Raw genomic sequence first — 16023 nt, 5'->3', positions numbered from 1 at the left:
ATTTTAAAGTAGGAGTTAGAATATTTACTGTCAACTGGAATAAGAAAAATTAACTCATTTTATCTTAGAAATCTTTGTTTCATTGGTAGTGGGACTGAAGAATAGATCTTGGTTTTTCTTATGTAGTTTAAGCTTTTAGCTAATTAAAATTAAAACCTGGGACACCTGGATGGCTCAGTTAGTTAAGTGTCTGCCTTCCGCTCAGGTCATGATCTGGGGTCCTGGGATCGAGTCCTGCATCGGGCTCCCTGCTTCATGGGGAGCCTGTTTCTCCCTCTGCCTCTGCCCCTCTCTCTCTCTCTCTGTCTCTCGTGGATGAATAAATAAAATCTTAAAAAAAAAAAAAGACCTTATAATACTTTTTGGTGGTATTATTACAAAGTATGAGGTAAGTTTATTGTATGTTTCTATCTTTTTTTTTTTTTTTTTTAAAGATTTTATTTATTTATTTGAAGAGAGAGACACAGCGAGAGGGGGAACACAAGCAGGGGGAGTGGCAGAGGGAGAAGCAGGCTTCCTGCTGAGCAGGGAGCCTGATGCGGGGCTCGATCCCAGGACCCTGGGATCACGACCTGAGCCGAAGGCAGACGCTTAACGACTGAGCCACCCAGGCGCCCCTGTATGTTTCTATCTTTTAAAAATTATTTGGATCAAAAAGCAGAGTCAAAATTACATGCCAGTTTTATGATCCAGTTAATTAATTCCCTGACAAATAACTTACTTTTGATAGGATAATGTTGTGGCAGCTGTTACAAACAGTGCATTGTTGCACGTTTGACATGAGTAAGAAGTAAAGTTTTCTTGGAGGACTTTGTCCCTTCTATTAAAATGTGATTTGACAGGAAACCAAAGTAACTTCAATTTTAAAAGTCTTCTTAGGTAATATGCAGACATCACATTAATTTATCAGAAATGGTATATTAAAAGAAAGACTAAGTAATTTGATGGTTGGTTTTTATGTGCTAAAGATCTTGTAGTAGGAAAAGGTATTTCATAATGACTCATGACTGAGGGAGATGCTATTAGAAAAAAATACATATAATCTTCACAAAGATTCATGAAGCTAAAGGGGAGAGAATTATTTTGATAAAACTTTCGTTTTTAATTATTTACAATAAGAACACTCTCTCATCATTTTTTTTTACTTCTAAATATAACAAACAGTTACTTTCATAATCCTGGATCAGTGCTTTTGGGGATAGCTGAAGTGATTTACTTTCCTGTTCTTAGTGCATAACACATAGGTGATTAACATTTTTGTGTTGACTGATTTCTCATATGAGTCTGCAGCATGAGTACAGTTCACCTTGTGTCAGATAAAAGACCCTTTGTAGCATTAATCACATAGTTACTTGCTGAAGGTCATCTTTGTGAAGATTATAATTTTCTCCAACCATTTGTCAAGTTCTAAGTGGCTTTTCTCTGATTTCAGAGTATGGATTTTGTAGTAGGATCATTCTATGAAGTTTACCGTAGTAGCTTCAGGGAATATCCATGGTTTGTGAATCCGGGAGTACCTCAACTAGAAAAGTCAGTAATTCTAGTTAGGTTAATAATTGAAGATGTGACATTGATGGTCACAGAAACTTAGTGTGGAGTAAAGAAAATGTGTTAAGGTACGATTCAACTTTGTTCTTTTTGTTTCATGAACAACTAAAAAATCGGAAAATTTGGGTTTTGTTATAGAAATGATAGTTGAATAACAAGAAGGGATAAAAAGAATGTCATAATGAATGAGTTTAATTCATCACTAACTAAGTGCATTTCTCTGTGCAGGTATAATTTGGCATCCTGAGAGTCTGTCTTAGGAAGAAGGAAGTGGAAAATACCCTTGAAAAAAAGAAAGCTAAGACAAAAAGGAAGCCAGACTTACTTTTACATGGTTAACTGCTCACTTACCAATATGGATACTTTTCCCACTATTTTTCCTCCTGGTGGAGACAGCGGGGTGACAAATTCTCAATCTGAGTTCCAAAAAATGTTAATTGACGAAAGGTTACGATGTGAACATCATAAAACTAACTATCAGACTCTTAAAGCTGGATACGCAAGGTAAATTGCTTAAATTTAGAGGTAAGGGGCTTTATTAAGAAAATTATTTTTGTCAGAACGTTTGCTCTGGAACATACAGTATAATTTTGTTAGTTTGCAGTATATACATTTAAAACTTATTGGGGTGCCTGGGTGGCTCAGTTGTTAAGCGTCTGCCTTCAGCTCAGGTCATGATCCCAGGGTCCTGGGATTGGGCCCTGCATCCGACTGCCTGCTCCGCGGGAAGCCTGCTTCTCCCTCTCCCGCTCCCCTTGCTTGTGTTTTCCTCTCTCGCTGTGTCTCTCTCTGTCAAACAAATAAATAAAATCTTTAAAAAAAAAAAACTTCTTTAATACAGTGAAATTTTTGCTTTACGATTACTTTATTCAAAACTAAACTAAACATGGTCCCAAGTGTGCTATGAATTTATAAGTCTTGCTTTGAAAGTAGCAAGACATATAAAATGTCTAGGTGGCTAAGTGTGTTTTTCCTTTCCCCCAAGTAAAATTAATAAACTATAGTGTTAATAATTAAACTCTATAAAGAAAAGAGGTTTATGAACTTAATGGAATATATGAAATTGGTCTTGTTCTGTAGTGTTGGTTGACTTCACATAAAGTAATGCAATTAGGATAAAGCAAAGGATATCCTTAAAGTTGAATTTTTTCTTTTTTTAAAAATCAGATTGCAAGATGAGTACATAAAGTCACAACATGAACTAAAGTGCCTGTTAAATGAAAAGAAGACTCACCAGGAAAAATTTCAGCTGCTGCTTGAAGAACTAAGAGGGGAATTAGTAGAGAAAACTAAAGACTTAGAAGAAATGAAACTGCAGGTAAGAAAATATATTTCAGTTAGTACTATTGGGGAAAAAATTTCCTCTGCCCTTCCGGGTCCTTCTAAACTGGATAAGAATCAAATTGGCATGAGATTAGATTAATAAGAGAAAATCAAATTTAGTTTCAAAAGTATGCAGAATCCACACAAACATCACAAACATGAAATTCCAAAGATAGGCAACAGTAGGCTTATATGACATCCTGAGCTAGGGAGACAGGTAAAGTCTGGGGATACAAAGGGAAAGAAGATCATTAGCAGGATGGTGAGAGATGTTTGGAAAACAAAGGTTGCCCTGTTAAGCAGATAAATTTCTTAGGTGAAAAGGAACCTCTGTTAATAGCTCTCTTCTTGGTATAGCCTCTCTTTCCAATTAAATTTAGGCAGTTGAGAGGGAGGTAAAGAGCTTTTCCTAAATCTGCTGGGTTTTGATTGCTTTTAAATCAAAACAATCTTCATGCCAAAACAGCCCATCCTGGGGAGGCCTGCCTTTTGCACCTATGATACAAAAGTAGTCCGATGTTGCTAAATTTGGTGAATTCTGCCTACATTCTTAATGAGTATTTTGCTGTTGTCCACATGGTATAATTTAATATTCTTTCATATATTCTGCAATGTTAGCTACCATGTGGGATTTAGCCATGAAACTGTTGTTTCATGTAAATTTGTATTATATTACCTGTTCTGATTTAAATATTTCACTCTTCAGAATAATTGCGGGAAAGGCTGGTTTGAATTGATAAATATTGAGAGTTAAAAATTTTTTTTTAAAGTTTTACTGATTTTCTTTTAAGTATTATAACTGCAGCTGAGCTAAAAAAGACATATTAAAAATTTTTTTCATTACTGAGGTATAGTTGATAAGACTGATAGTTATTTTTAAGGGACTTCTTAAAAGACTATAAAAACAATATGTGCACTTATTTTAGGTGTGCAGGGTAAATGGAGTTTCTAAAGCAGAGGATAGTACTATCGTTTCATTTCTCATTTGCCTAGAAAGGAGACCAAAACTAAACTTACTATAGCACCAGTCAAACTTATTATAAATTTCAAATTAGTAGATATTAGCAATTATATTTTCCTGTGTTCATTTAATCTCTAAATGGTACCAGCTGTGTATTTCTGTTTAGTGCTTGGTACAAATGATAAGTATTTTTAATACTGGAATCAGAAGTTGATAAGAGTAAAAAGCTACCTTTTCAGTCATCTAATATGGCATATCGCCCAATTCATGGATTCCTTTGACAGCAGTGTTAGAAGTTGGTTATTCAGTATCTTTTTGAAATCTTCCATTGTTGGGAATACCATCACTAAGCTTGGGTTGGAGCCTCTATTGTGGTGTTTTATTCTTAGGTGTATTTAGGACATTTAAACAAAAACCTCACAAATAGGAGTTGAATAGGCAAATGTAATTTAAGCCTATAGAATTGGTGGATTAATTTGTTTTGCAAAAATTGAGCGGCCATAGAAATGAGAATCTGTGAGCACTGAATCCAAGGAATTCTTCCAAATATTCTTTTGGCACTGTAGATATAAACACTCTAGTCTTCTTTAGCTTATTGTTTGCACATGCTTGGTACAAATAAGCATGTCTCCATGTCAGTTTGAAGAAACAGTAATTATATTAATATCAGATAAAATTTACTTCAAGACAAAAAGTGTCACTTAAGGTAAAAAGGTCATTTTTATAACCAAAAAAAGGGTCAGTTCACCAGTGAGATGATGACCTTCAACAAACATCTGTTTTTATGCCTTAGTTTTGTCATGTGGTAAAGAGGATAAAAGTTGTTAACAGTGGTTTTTGTGAGGACTGATGAAATAACATATATATTTTTAGTATAGTGTCTGACACATAGTAGATACTCATGAATGATGGCATTTATTCTATTTGAATGCAGGCTCCGTAAGGGCAGGAACTCTTTCAGTGTGTCTTCAGTGCTCAAGTAGATTTCTGTTTGTATTTATATATTTTATAATATGTTAGCAAATTTTTGTTGAATGAATGACATGAAGAAGTAGAATAAATGGATGACTCAGAATTGAGGTTCTGTTCATATATAATACAATGTTCTTTCTTGTCTCATATGCACCTAAAGCTTCAGCATCTTAGAGTTAATGATGCTCTCATTGTTTCGTATCTGTAATGAGTTAACTTGTGTCCGCCAAAAAATATGTTAAACTTCTAATGTCCAGTACCTCAGAATGTGACCTTGTTTAAAAATAGTCTTTGCTGATGTAATTAGTTAAGATGAGGTCATACCGAAGGATGATGGGCCCTTAATCCAATGTGACTGGTGTCCTTCTAAGAAGAGGAGAACAGACACAAGGACAGAAACACAGGGTGAAGGGCAGGGAGTGAGGTGGGGCGAATGTCCTGTCATGACAGAAGCAGAGATTGAAGGGCTGCAGCTGCCAAGCAAGGACAGGGATCAACAGCACACCACCAGAAGCTAGGATGAGGCAAAGAAGGATCCTTCCCTTCAGGGAGTGTGGCCTTGCTGACAACTTGATTTCGGACTTCTAGCCTCCAGAGCTGTGAGACAATAAATTTCTGTTGTTTTAAGATAGCCGGTTTGTGGTATTTTGTTGTTGTAGCTCTAGGAAACTAATACACTATTCAAAGCCGAATTCCTTTTTGGAACATTTGTGACACAGGGATCTTTATTCTCTGCCTCAGTGCTTTCAGTGGGAGAGAACTTAGTGAATGTTTAAAGTGATCCAGTTCCATTTATGGATTGGAGTATGTTAAGTATTTTCCCTGTCATACTGAAATGAAATCATCCTCCCTGTAGCCTCTCTCTTGCTTCTTGTACTGTTCCTTGGATCTACACAAAATAACTTTAGACATTTCTCCATGTGATAACTTCCCAGATGTTTGCTGACAAATATATTTTGTCTGGTAAAGTGGTTTCTCTATGATACTTATCTGGCAAAAATAAACTAAAATAAAGATCTATATTATGTACACATGTTGAAGCTAAATTTAGCTATTTGCTTTATGGATGTTAGCAATTTGTACGAGTTGAATAAAATTAAGTAAACTCAACAAAGTAGAAGCAATAAGAAATATGTTAGTAAATGTTTATGAAAGATGATTATTTTCAGGATATACATGTATTACCTTGTCTACCTACAAAATGCCTTTTCTGAGCTAAGATTTAATATCCCTTCGGCTTTTATAGAAAAATGATATAAAAGATAATCAAAGAATATTTCTATGTCACTTGTGTAGTTGTAGTGAATGGAAATAATAATAGTGCCTAACTTATATGATGATTGTAAAGATGAAATGAGTTAGTGCATAGAAAGTGTTAGTACAGGGGCGCCTGAGTGGCTCAGTCGTTAAGCGTCTGCCTTCGGCTCGGGTCATGGTCACAGGGTCCTGGGATCGAGCCCCGCACCGGGCTCCCTGCTCAGTGGGAAGCCTGCTTCTCCCTCTCCCACTCTCCCTGCTTGTGTTCCCTCTCTTGCTGTCTCTCTGTCAAATAAAATATTAGAAGAAAAAAAAAAGAAAGTGTTAGTACAATGCTTTGATATAGAAAGTGGATAGAACATGTTAGCTGTTGTTATAGTGTTATTATGTACCATGTTATGAGTTATTTGATAATATTTCTGTTACAAATTTTAGAAGTTACTTTACCAAAAATTTATATGCTTTCTTTGTGCCAGGCAATGGAAACTATATAACCCAGTATGTTTCCCATTTTATTTGGCTGCTAGGAAGCTCAGAGCTAAATTTATTATTCAGTTTGTCATTATTTTTTTTAGGATCTCTGGCACAGCAATATCTGCCTTCTTAAATTAAAACATTCTTTGAAAAATAGTGGTCTATTTTATATTATTAACATGACAAGTGTTGATGTAATATAGATTTTTTTTTTTTTTTTTTTAATTTATTTATTTGACAGAGAGAGACACAGCGAGAGAGGGATCACAAGCAGGGGGAGTGGGAGAGGGAGAAGCAGGCTTCCCGCTGAGCAGGGAGCCCGATGCGGGGCTCGATCCCAGGACCCTGGGATCATGACCCGAGCCGAAGGCAGACGCTTAACGACTGAGCCACCCAGGCGCCCCAGTAATATAGATTTAATATAGGTAATGACACATGGACTGTTGTATGATAAAGCATTCTTGTAAGTTTCTTTTGAGACAAGTGGTGGCAGTATTCCATTAGAAGTCTAAGACACAGCATACTTTTCTCCTAAAATGGCATGGAGAAAATCCTCTAATTCTGTGTCTTTGGTGTACGTGTGCTTTGGCAGGGTTGGGAGGGAAGATAGATTTTTCTTATGTGTGTGTGCTTGTTTTTTATAAGATTCTTAGGAGAAAACAAAAAGATCTTGTTGAGAGTTTTTTTTTTTTTTAATCAGAGACCTTATAGAGTACAAGACTCTTGTGTAGTTACCAACTTCAGTGTTCTTTTCTCCTTTGTGTGGATCATATTTCCATTGGTACCATTTTCCTACTGTCTTAAGGACTTTCTTTAACGTTTCTAAAGTAAGATCTATGAGAAATTTTTTCAGCTCTTATATATCTAAAAATAATTGATTTTAAAGATAGTTTTGCTGAGTATTGATTTCTAGGTTGACTATTTTCCCCCCTAGTACTTTAAAGATGTTGCTCTTCTGTCTCCTCACTTATGTTGTTTCACATAAGAAATTTGCTGTCATCTTTATCTTTGTTCTGTGTATACAGTGAGTCTTTTCTTCATGGCTGCCCTTAAGATTTTCTCTTTATTGCTAATTTTGAGCAATTTGATTGATATGACTTTGTACTTCATATTTACGGTGCTTAGGGTTTATTGAGCTTCTTGGGTCTGTGGGTTTACAGTTTTCATCACCTTGAGAAAATTCTTGTACATGACTTCTGAAAATATTTTTTTCTGCCTCCTCTTTGATCTCCTTTGGGGATTCCATTATTAGGCCACTTAAACTTCTCCCATAACTCACTGATGCTCAGTTTATTTATTTTCAATCTTTTTTGTCTCCTTGTTGGATTTTGGGTAGATTCTGTTGTCCTGTCTTCAAGTTCACTGATCTTTTTTCTTCTGCAGTATCTCATCTTCCATTAATCCCATATAGTATATATTTTTCATCTCAGAAATTGTAGTTTTTACACTGAAGTCCAATTTAGGTCTTTTTAATAATTTCCTTATATCTACTTAACATGTTCAGTCTTTTCTTTAGCTTTTTGAACATACGGAATTCAGTTATAATAACTATTTTAATGTCTTTGCTAATTCTAACACCTGTATCACTTCTGGGTTGGTTTTGGTTGATTGATTTTCTTGTTTATTGTGGGTAGTATTTTCCTGCTTCTTTGCATGCCTGATAAATTTTTATTGGTTGCTAGACATTGTAAATTTTATATTGAGTGCTAGATATTTTTGTATTCAGATATTCTTAAACTTTGTTCTGGGACAGTTACTTGGAAACAGTTTCATCTTTTTGGGTCTTGCTTTTAAAGATTTAAGTGAGAGCAGATTAATATTTAGTGCTCACTACTTGCCACTGCTGAGAACCTTCTGAGTACTCATTTCTCAATGAAATGAAGGTTTTCAGTCTGGCTTTTGGAAAAAGGAACTATTCATAGCTCTGTGTGAGCTCAGATTACTCATCCATGTGATTCATTCTTTTCCTGGCCTTAATTAAATATTTTCCTTACATATATGTGCTGATCGGGGTACTCTTCTGAATGAGCCTTTTGCAGATCTTCATAATTTTGTTTCTGTGCCACCCTCTTTTCTGCTCCCCTGCTTGTGACTCTAGCCACACTGCTTTCCCTGGATTTTTGTTCCATTTGCTTTTAAGTCAGAGAGTCCATCAGATTGCCTGGATATCCCTTCCTGTGCATGGCCTGGAAGCATTCTCAAAGCTTACTTTCTTTGTTGTTTGTCTCTCAGGGATCTTTGTTGCTTAATTATGCCCACTATCTTGAAAACGTTTGATTTTTGTTTATTCTTTTATTTGTTTTAGGCAGGAGAATAAATCTGATCTCTATTATGCCATCTGTTGGAAGTGGAAGCACTTTTATTTCTAATTGGTACTTGTTTGAGATTTCTGTAATTAAAGGTTAAAGTAGAAAGGGTGGTTGTGTTGCATCCTCACATACCCATCAATACTTATTTTATCTTCTGACATCCCTGCTCTGTCTTCCAACCCTTCTGGATTGTTTTGAAGCAAATCATCTCAACTCTAGTATTTTAGTATATATCTTTATATCAAGGTAATCTCTCCTTTAAAAGCATAGCCCCAATACCATTATCATACCTAAAAGTACTTATTCCCTAATGTCTTTTAATACTGCATCTTTGTTCACATTTCCCTAATTTCCCCACAGTTTTGCTTATTTTTTAAAAAAGATTTTATTTATTTATTCGAGAGAGAGCGTGAGCGAGAGAGTGAGAGAGAGCATGAGCAGGGGAGAGGGGCAAAGGGAGAAGCAGACTCCCCACTGAGCAGGGAGCCCAACGTGGGGCTCCATCCCAGGATCCCAGGATCATGCCCTGAGCCAAAGGCAGACGCTTAACCAACTGAGCCACCCAGGTGCCCCCAGTTTTGCTTATTTTTAAAGTTGTTTTGTTTGAAACAGGATCTAAATAAGGTTTATCTATTATTCTTTACCTTTTAATTACCACCCCTTCTCACTTTGGACTCTTGATACTAACACCCAGACTCTTGACATCATAAACCAGATTATAATAAGAGCTTTCTGTGTGATTTCCCAGCTTCATTCACTGCCTCCCCCGCTCCTGCCCTAATCACCAATTTTCTCCCACCAAAGGTTTGATCCATCTTGCTTCTTCCTAAAATATAGATATGGTGATGCCATTCTTAAGCTTGAATACCTTCAGTGAATAAGCAAAGTACAGAAAAATGTGTATAGTATGCCTTTCTTTATGTAAAAATTAAAAAGTGGTGTTTATGCTTATATATTTGTATGTTGTTTCAAGAAGGATATATAAGGGGTTAGCCATGATTGCTTCTTAAGAGGGAAACTGGATAACTGAAGGAAGAAGACTTAGTTTTTTAATACTTTTTTTGTTTGAATTATGTGTGTAATTATATTTATTCATTTTAAGTAAAAAAAAAATAAGTAACTACTGTTGAATACTGAGTAAATTATAAGAGTCTCAATCTGATATTTAGGAATCTTCTACTTGTAGCTCGCATCTCTTTCCCTTTTGTTCCCAGCCAGGATGTAGCTCTCCTAAGTGGCATTTGGAAATGTTTCAGCATGGCCTTGATTGTCACAGTATCTAGAGAGCATCAGTGCACAAGGATCCAGGATTCTAAATTGTCTGTAGTGCTTAGTGCAGTTCAATCCAAAATGCCTTTAGCATACCTTTGAGGAGCACTTTTTTTCCCCCTAGGGAATTTAAAATGTTATCCATTCTTAAGTTTCCGGGTCTGTTTAAGCTTTAGTTTTCCCATTCCTTTGATGTGCCACTATTTCTATACTTAATATTTTTTCTGTTGGTCTTTACCTGTCTGATAAGCCTATATAGGTTATTTTTATAGTTATTTGTATGTATGTTATTTTTCATATGAGAGTTTGAACTTCTTATGGGGCAAGAAATGCTTCCTGTGAGTTTTTGTGATCTTTACAAAGTTAGACTCTGTGTATGCTTCAGTTTCTGTAAAAAAAAGGGGGATGATAATATAGCTACATTGAGGATCATTGCAGGGATTAAATCAGTTAGTTAATGCATGGAAGATATTTAGAACAGTATGTTATATAGATTATATAGTATGTTGCAGAATGTTTTGTATGTAGTAAGTATTCATTCAGTGAAGTTTTTGGACTGTTTGGAGTATTGATGAATAAATGAATGAATTAAACTGAATATTACTCTTCACTTTCAGAGATTAATATAAGTACATGCTAGGTTTTTTTTTGTTTTTTTTTTTAATATTTTATTTATTTGACAGAAAGAGATACAGCGAGAGAGGGAACATAAGCAGGGGGAGTGGGAGAGGGAGAAGCAGGCTTCCCGCCAAGCAGGGAGCCCGATGCGGGTCTCGATCCCAGGACCCTGGGATCACGACCTGAGCCGAAGGCAGACGCCCAATGACTGAGCTAGCCAGGCGCCCCTCCATACTAGGTTTTTGTTTGTTTGTAATTTTTTTGTTTGTAATTGAGTGATCTTGTGTGCCCAGGCAGTGGTGTGAGGTGTTGGGAACACATCATGGTGAATAAAGACTGTGTTTGCCCTTTAGGAGCTTACATAAATACTTAATCATTTTTTGAAATATGAGTTCTATAAGAGAACATAACAGGGAGGAGCCTTGTTTTGGTGCTCAGAGTAAAAGTCAGCCTTTTCTGATCGAAAATAAGTCTGAATAATTCTCTATGGTGTACCAGATTATTACACCTTTGTTTTGATTTCTTTAGGAGATAGACTGTTAGCCATTATATAAAACATGGTAACCTTAGCTGCCAACACAGTTATTCCTAACAGTCACAATAATAATAATAATCAGTTACTATCTTTATCTCATGTTAATGGAATTTTTGACACATCTGAGAGCCTGAAATTGAGATCTTCAAGTATTGTTTCAAATGATAGTTCTATTTATATAGTGATTACTGTAGAATTAGGTATATTGTGAAATTTCTATGAATTGGATTTTATTGTTACAATTAAGCATTGCAATTTGGTGTATTCTTGATTTTAGTATTTGTGATTTTATACTTAGAATGCTTTTTTCCTCTACATACTAGGTATTAACTCCACAAAAGTTGGAATTGTTACAAGCCCAAATACAACAAGAATTAGAAACTCCAATGAGAGAACGTTTTAGGAATCTGGATGAAGTAAGTAATTTATATAGAAGGAACTGTGCATTTATCTTTATATGACTGATCAAAAGCCCCATTCCCTTATTCAGAAACCCTGCAGTAGCTCCCCTTCTAACTCAAGGGGCTTTTAGGGCTGCACAAGATCAGATCCCATTATCTCTCTGACTTCCTTCCCCCCATCCATATTGGCCTCTTTGATGTTTCTTTGGCACTCCAGAAATGAAACAGATCGAGAATCTTTGCTATAGCTGTTACTTCTGGCATGAACAGTATCCTTCCAGATATCTCTTAGCCAACTTCCTCATTTCTCTCTCTTTTTTTTTTAAGATTTTTAAAATTATTTATTTGAGAGAGAGCGCGCGCATGTGAGAGAGCATGAGCAGGGGGTGGAGGGCAGAGGGAGAGGGCGAAGCAGGCTCCCCGCTGAGCAGGGAGCTCAACTTGGCGCTCGATCCCAGAATTCTGGGATCATGACCTGAGCTGAAGTCAGACGCTTAAGCAGCTGGGCCACCCAGGCGCCCCTTTCTCATCTCTTTTAAGTCTTTGCTGAAAGACTTTGCTCTCAGTGTGGCCTACTTTGTGACCAAACTGTATCTCCATTTAATACTGCTTCCTGCCCTCCCATCACTTCTTTTTTTTTTTTAATTTTTATTGTTATGTTAATCACCATACATTACATCATTAGTTTTTGATGTAGTGTTCCACCATCACTTCTTAGACCTTTAGATCCCCATTTACCCTGCTCTACTTTTTATTTTTCTCTAGTACTTATCCTCTAATATTCTGTACATTTATTGTGCTTATTATTTTCTTTATTACCATCTCTAGAATGTAAGTTGCATGAGAGGAGGAACCTTTATCTGTTTGGTTCACTGTATATTCTAAGTTCCTAGCATGCAATAGGTGCTTAGTTAATATTTGTGGAATGAAAGAGTGTATTTCATGCAACCTCAGAAAAATTAAAATTTGTTACCGTTTTCCTTCAGACTGAAATGTTTCCTTCCTCTTATGAAATTTCATGTTGGTATAATATGATTAAATGTTTAATAAATGGAATAGTAAAAGACATATATATATTTTTTTTTTTTTTTTTTTTTTTTAGATTTTTTTTATTTATTTATTTGAGAGATAGAATGAGAGAGAGAGAGCACATGAGAGGGGGGAGGGTCAGAGGGAGAAGCAGACTCCCTGCAGAGCAGGGAACCCGATGCGGGACTCGATCCTGGGACTCCAGGATCATGACCTGAGCCGAAGGCAGTCGCTTAACCAACTGAGCCACCCAGGCGCCCTTAAAAGACATATATTAAGTACTATGCCAGACAGTTTATATATGTAACCTCATTTAATGAATAGACTGGGCCTTATACATAACACATGAATATTGTCCCCTTCAAAATGGACCCCTTTGGAAAGCTGTAGTCTAGTGATGCTGCCATGGCACAAAATAGCTGTAGAATCCGCTTTTATAAATGGCTTATTGGCTTGGTTAAGTCATCTTTTGAATATCCTCCTGGTGGGTAACCAAAGCATTATGCTTGGGAGTAGATTTAATTTTTGGATTTAAACAAAGCCACTTAGACTTAAGGTTAAGTGATCAAGTTAAGTAAAAGCTTTTTTTTTTTTTTTTTTTTTTTTTTTTAAGTAAAATCATGAAACCCATTTTCTTGGTTTGTAAACTTGCTTGGAGAAATCTTTCAACCGAAGAGTTACAGTGAGCTGAATATTTTAGAAGGTGTTCTTATTACTTAATTTCCTGATGAATGTTGAAATAGCATCTCCTTCATCTTCTCTGTTGCCTAAGTTCTTACTGATTTTAGAATGCCAAGAACTTTTGTAGTGTTAGTAAGCAGAATTGGAACATACCAGAGATTCGCATGTGTTCTGGTTAGTCAGGAAAGTTGGTGCTACATATATTCTTTAGACTGGTGTGTTGAACTATCATTGTCATACTTGATTGAACCTTAAGTTATTGTACTAAATATTCAAATAATATTTTATCTACTTAGAATTCATCCTGACTTTTAGGAGGCTATTTTATATTTTACTATAGAGTTAATTTTTAAAATTTAACTAATTTTGAAAGGTATACTACATTATTAAATATTATTCTATTAGGCCCACAGGTCAAAACTTTTAATGTGCTATTCGTTTTTATTATTTATGAGAATCAGTGAGGAAATAAGGTAAACTGAATTATAATTTGCTTTATTGGCACCTTCTCAAGAATGTACTGATTCTGTATGTAGGATACTTGCCATAAGATTTTTCCAGGGTTTAGGGGCACCTGGGTGGCTCAGATGGTTAAGCGTCTGCCTTTGGCTCAGGTCATGATCCCAGAGTCCTGGGATTGAGCCCCACATCGGGCTCCCTGCTCAGCGGGAGGCCTAATTCTCTCTCTCGCTGTGTCTCTCTCTGTCAAATAAATAAAAAATCCTTAAAAAAAAAAAAATTTTCCAGGGTTTACTTATATTTCTGTTAAGCTTATTTTTTGCTTTTTAGAATGGCTTTCAATAAAATTATATTTGCAAAAGTGATTTTTGGAGTGAGTACAAATTTCATTTATAAACGTGTCATAAATTACACTCTCCTTTTAATTTAGGAAGTGGAAAAGTATAGAACTGAATATAATAAGCTTCGCTATGAACATACATTTCTCAAATCAGAATTTGAACACCAAAAAGAAGAATTTGCACGTATTTTAGAAGAAGAAAAAATAAAATATGAATCAGAGGTGAGTGATTATACTAGTTTAGTCATTATCCTTCTAGTCTGTAAAATTTTATGATTTTTTGTAAATTCCAAGTTAGAGTTGATTGCATAATTAAGTTTCATTCATTAATGGTAAAGTATTTGGCATGATATTCATCTGTTCTACAGTAACATTGTTTTTTGTGAACATTCTTTTTGGCTGTTAGCTTTTCCTCTTTTGTTCCTCCTTTATTTTGCCCTAGTCAATGGAGATAGTCTCTTTTCTTTCATAGAGAGACAGACTTCTTTCTACAAATACAGTTTTTTATATGACTTTTTTATGTAGAACTGTCCCCCTCTACTTTTTGGAACCGAACCACGTCCAGGAGAGCTCTGGCTGTCAGCCCATGTACCTTGTTTCTACTGACAGAAATAAGGGGTTTATACTTTAGGGCGTGCCCATCACATTCCAAGAAGTGTACTTTGTTCTTTCTGACATCTACAACTGCAGAATTTTCTCTCTGCTGCCTACAGTATGTTCTCCTACTCTGTCTCTACTGCTTAGACAGCCTTTCTACTCATTTTATGTTTCATCTCCTAATTTTGCCAAAAATGAAATTTGTGTTTATCATTCTTTATGGACTTATATGTGATTTTTCAGGATAAAAAGAAATATCAGTTTTGTCCTGCTATATTCAAGTAAGAAATCTAACACTAGTGGAATTTGTAAACAACAACAACAAAAAACTTGGTATCTGTAGTTATGTGAAATATTCTTTGTACAAACACATCTGCATTATATATTTATTGCATCATCCTTATTTGGAATTAAGAATTAGAATACACTCACCTTCCTTTACCAATTACTAATTGGATCAAACTGATCTATTTTTATTATTTTTTAACTTTAAATTCAGTTAGCCAACATATAGAACATTATTAGTTTCAGATGTAGAGTTTAGTAATTCATCAGTTGCATATAACACTTAGTGCTCATCACGTCACATGCCCTCCTTAATGCCCATCACCTAATTACCCTATCCCCCCACTCCCCTCCCCTCCAGCAACCCTCAATTTCTTCCCTATAGTTAAGAGTCTTTCATGGTTTGTCTCCCTCTCTGACTTCTTCCCATTCCGTTTTTCCCTCCTTTCCCCTATGATCCTCTGTGCTGTTTCTTATATTCCTCATATGAGTGAAACCATATGATAATTGTCTTTCTCTGGTTGACTTATTTCACTCAGCATAGTACCCTCCAGTTCCATCCACTTTGGTGTAAATGGTAAGATTTCATCCTTTCTGATGGCTGAGTAATAATTTCATTGTATATTATCCATTCATCTGTTGGTGGACATCTCCACTCTTTCCATAGTTTGGCTATTATGGACATTGCTGCTGTAAACATTGGGGTGCACGTACCCCTTCGGATCACTACATTTGTATATTTGGGGTAAATACCCAGTAGTGCAATTGCTGGGTCATAGGGTAGCTCTATTTTAAACTTTTTGAGGAACCTCCATACTGTTTTCCAGAGTGACTGTACCAGCCTACATTCCCACCAACAGTGTAGGAGGGTTCCCCTTTCTCCGCATCCCCGCCAACATCTGTCATTTCCTGACTTGTTCATTTTAGCCATTCTGACAGGTATCAGATGGTATCTCATTGTAATT

At 35.8% G+C, this 16023-nt stretch overlaps 1 protein-coding gene across 4 annotated transcripts in view; it reads left to right on the top strand.

Moving 5' to 3' along the window:
- Nucleotides 1-16023, top strand: part of CEP83 (centrosomal protein 83) — a 131245-nt gene that overhangs the window by 47631 nt on the left and 67591 nt on the right. For 3 of the 4 annotated variants that reach the window (XM_032416713.1, XM_032416710.1, XM_032416711.1), the window contains exons 2-5: nt 1777-2052; nt 2716-2866; nt 11590-11682; nt 14267-14398. In XM_032416713.1, the coding sequence (XP_032272604.1) occupies nt 1880-2052; nt 2716-2866; nt 11590-11682; nt 14267-14398 (549 nt within the window). In that variant the 5' untranslated portion in view covers nt 1777-1879. Of the gene's footprint in view, nt 1-1776; nt 2074-2715; nt 2867-11589; nt 11683-14266; nt 14399-16023 lie in introns of those variants that run through there. The other variant, XM_032416714.1, reaches the window with a different exon arrangement.

This window comes from Phoca vitulina, unplaced genomic scaffold (assembly GCF_004348235.1).
Source record: "Phoca vitulina isolate PV1807 unplaced genomic scaffold, GSC_HSeal_1.0 scaffold19, whole genome shotgun sequence".
NCBI classification, from domain to species: Eukaryota; Metazoa; Chordata; class Mammalia; order Carnivora; family Phocidae; genus Phoca; species Phoca vitulina.
The sequence above is the reverse complement of the archived record's forward strand: the minus strand, read 5'-3'. Positions and strand labels throughout refer to the sequence as shown.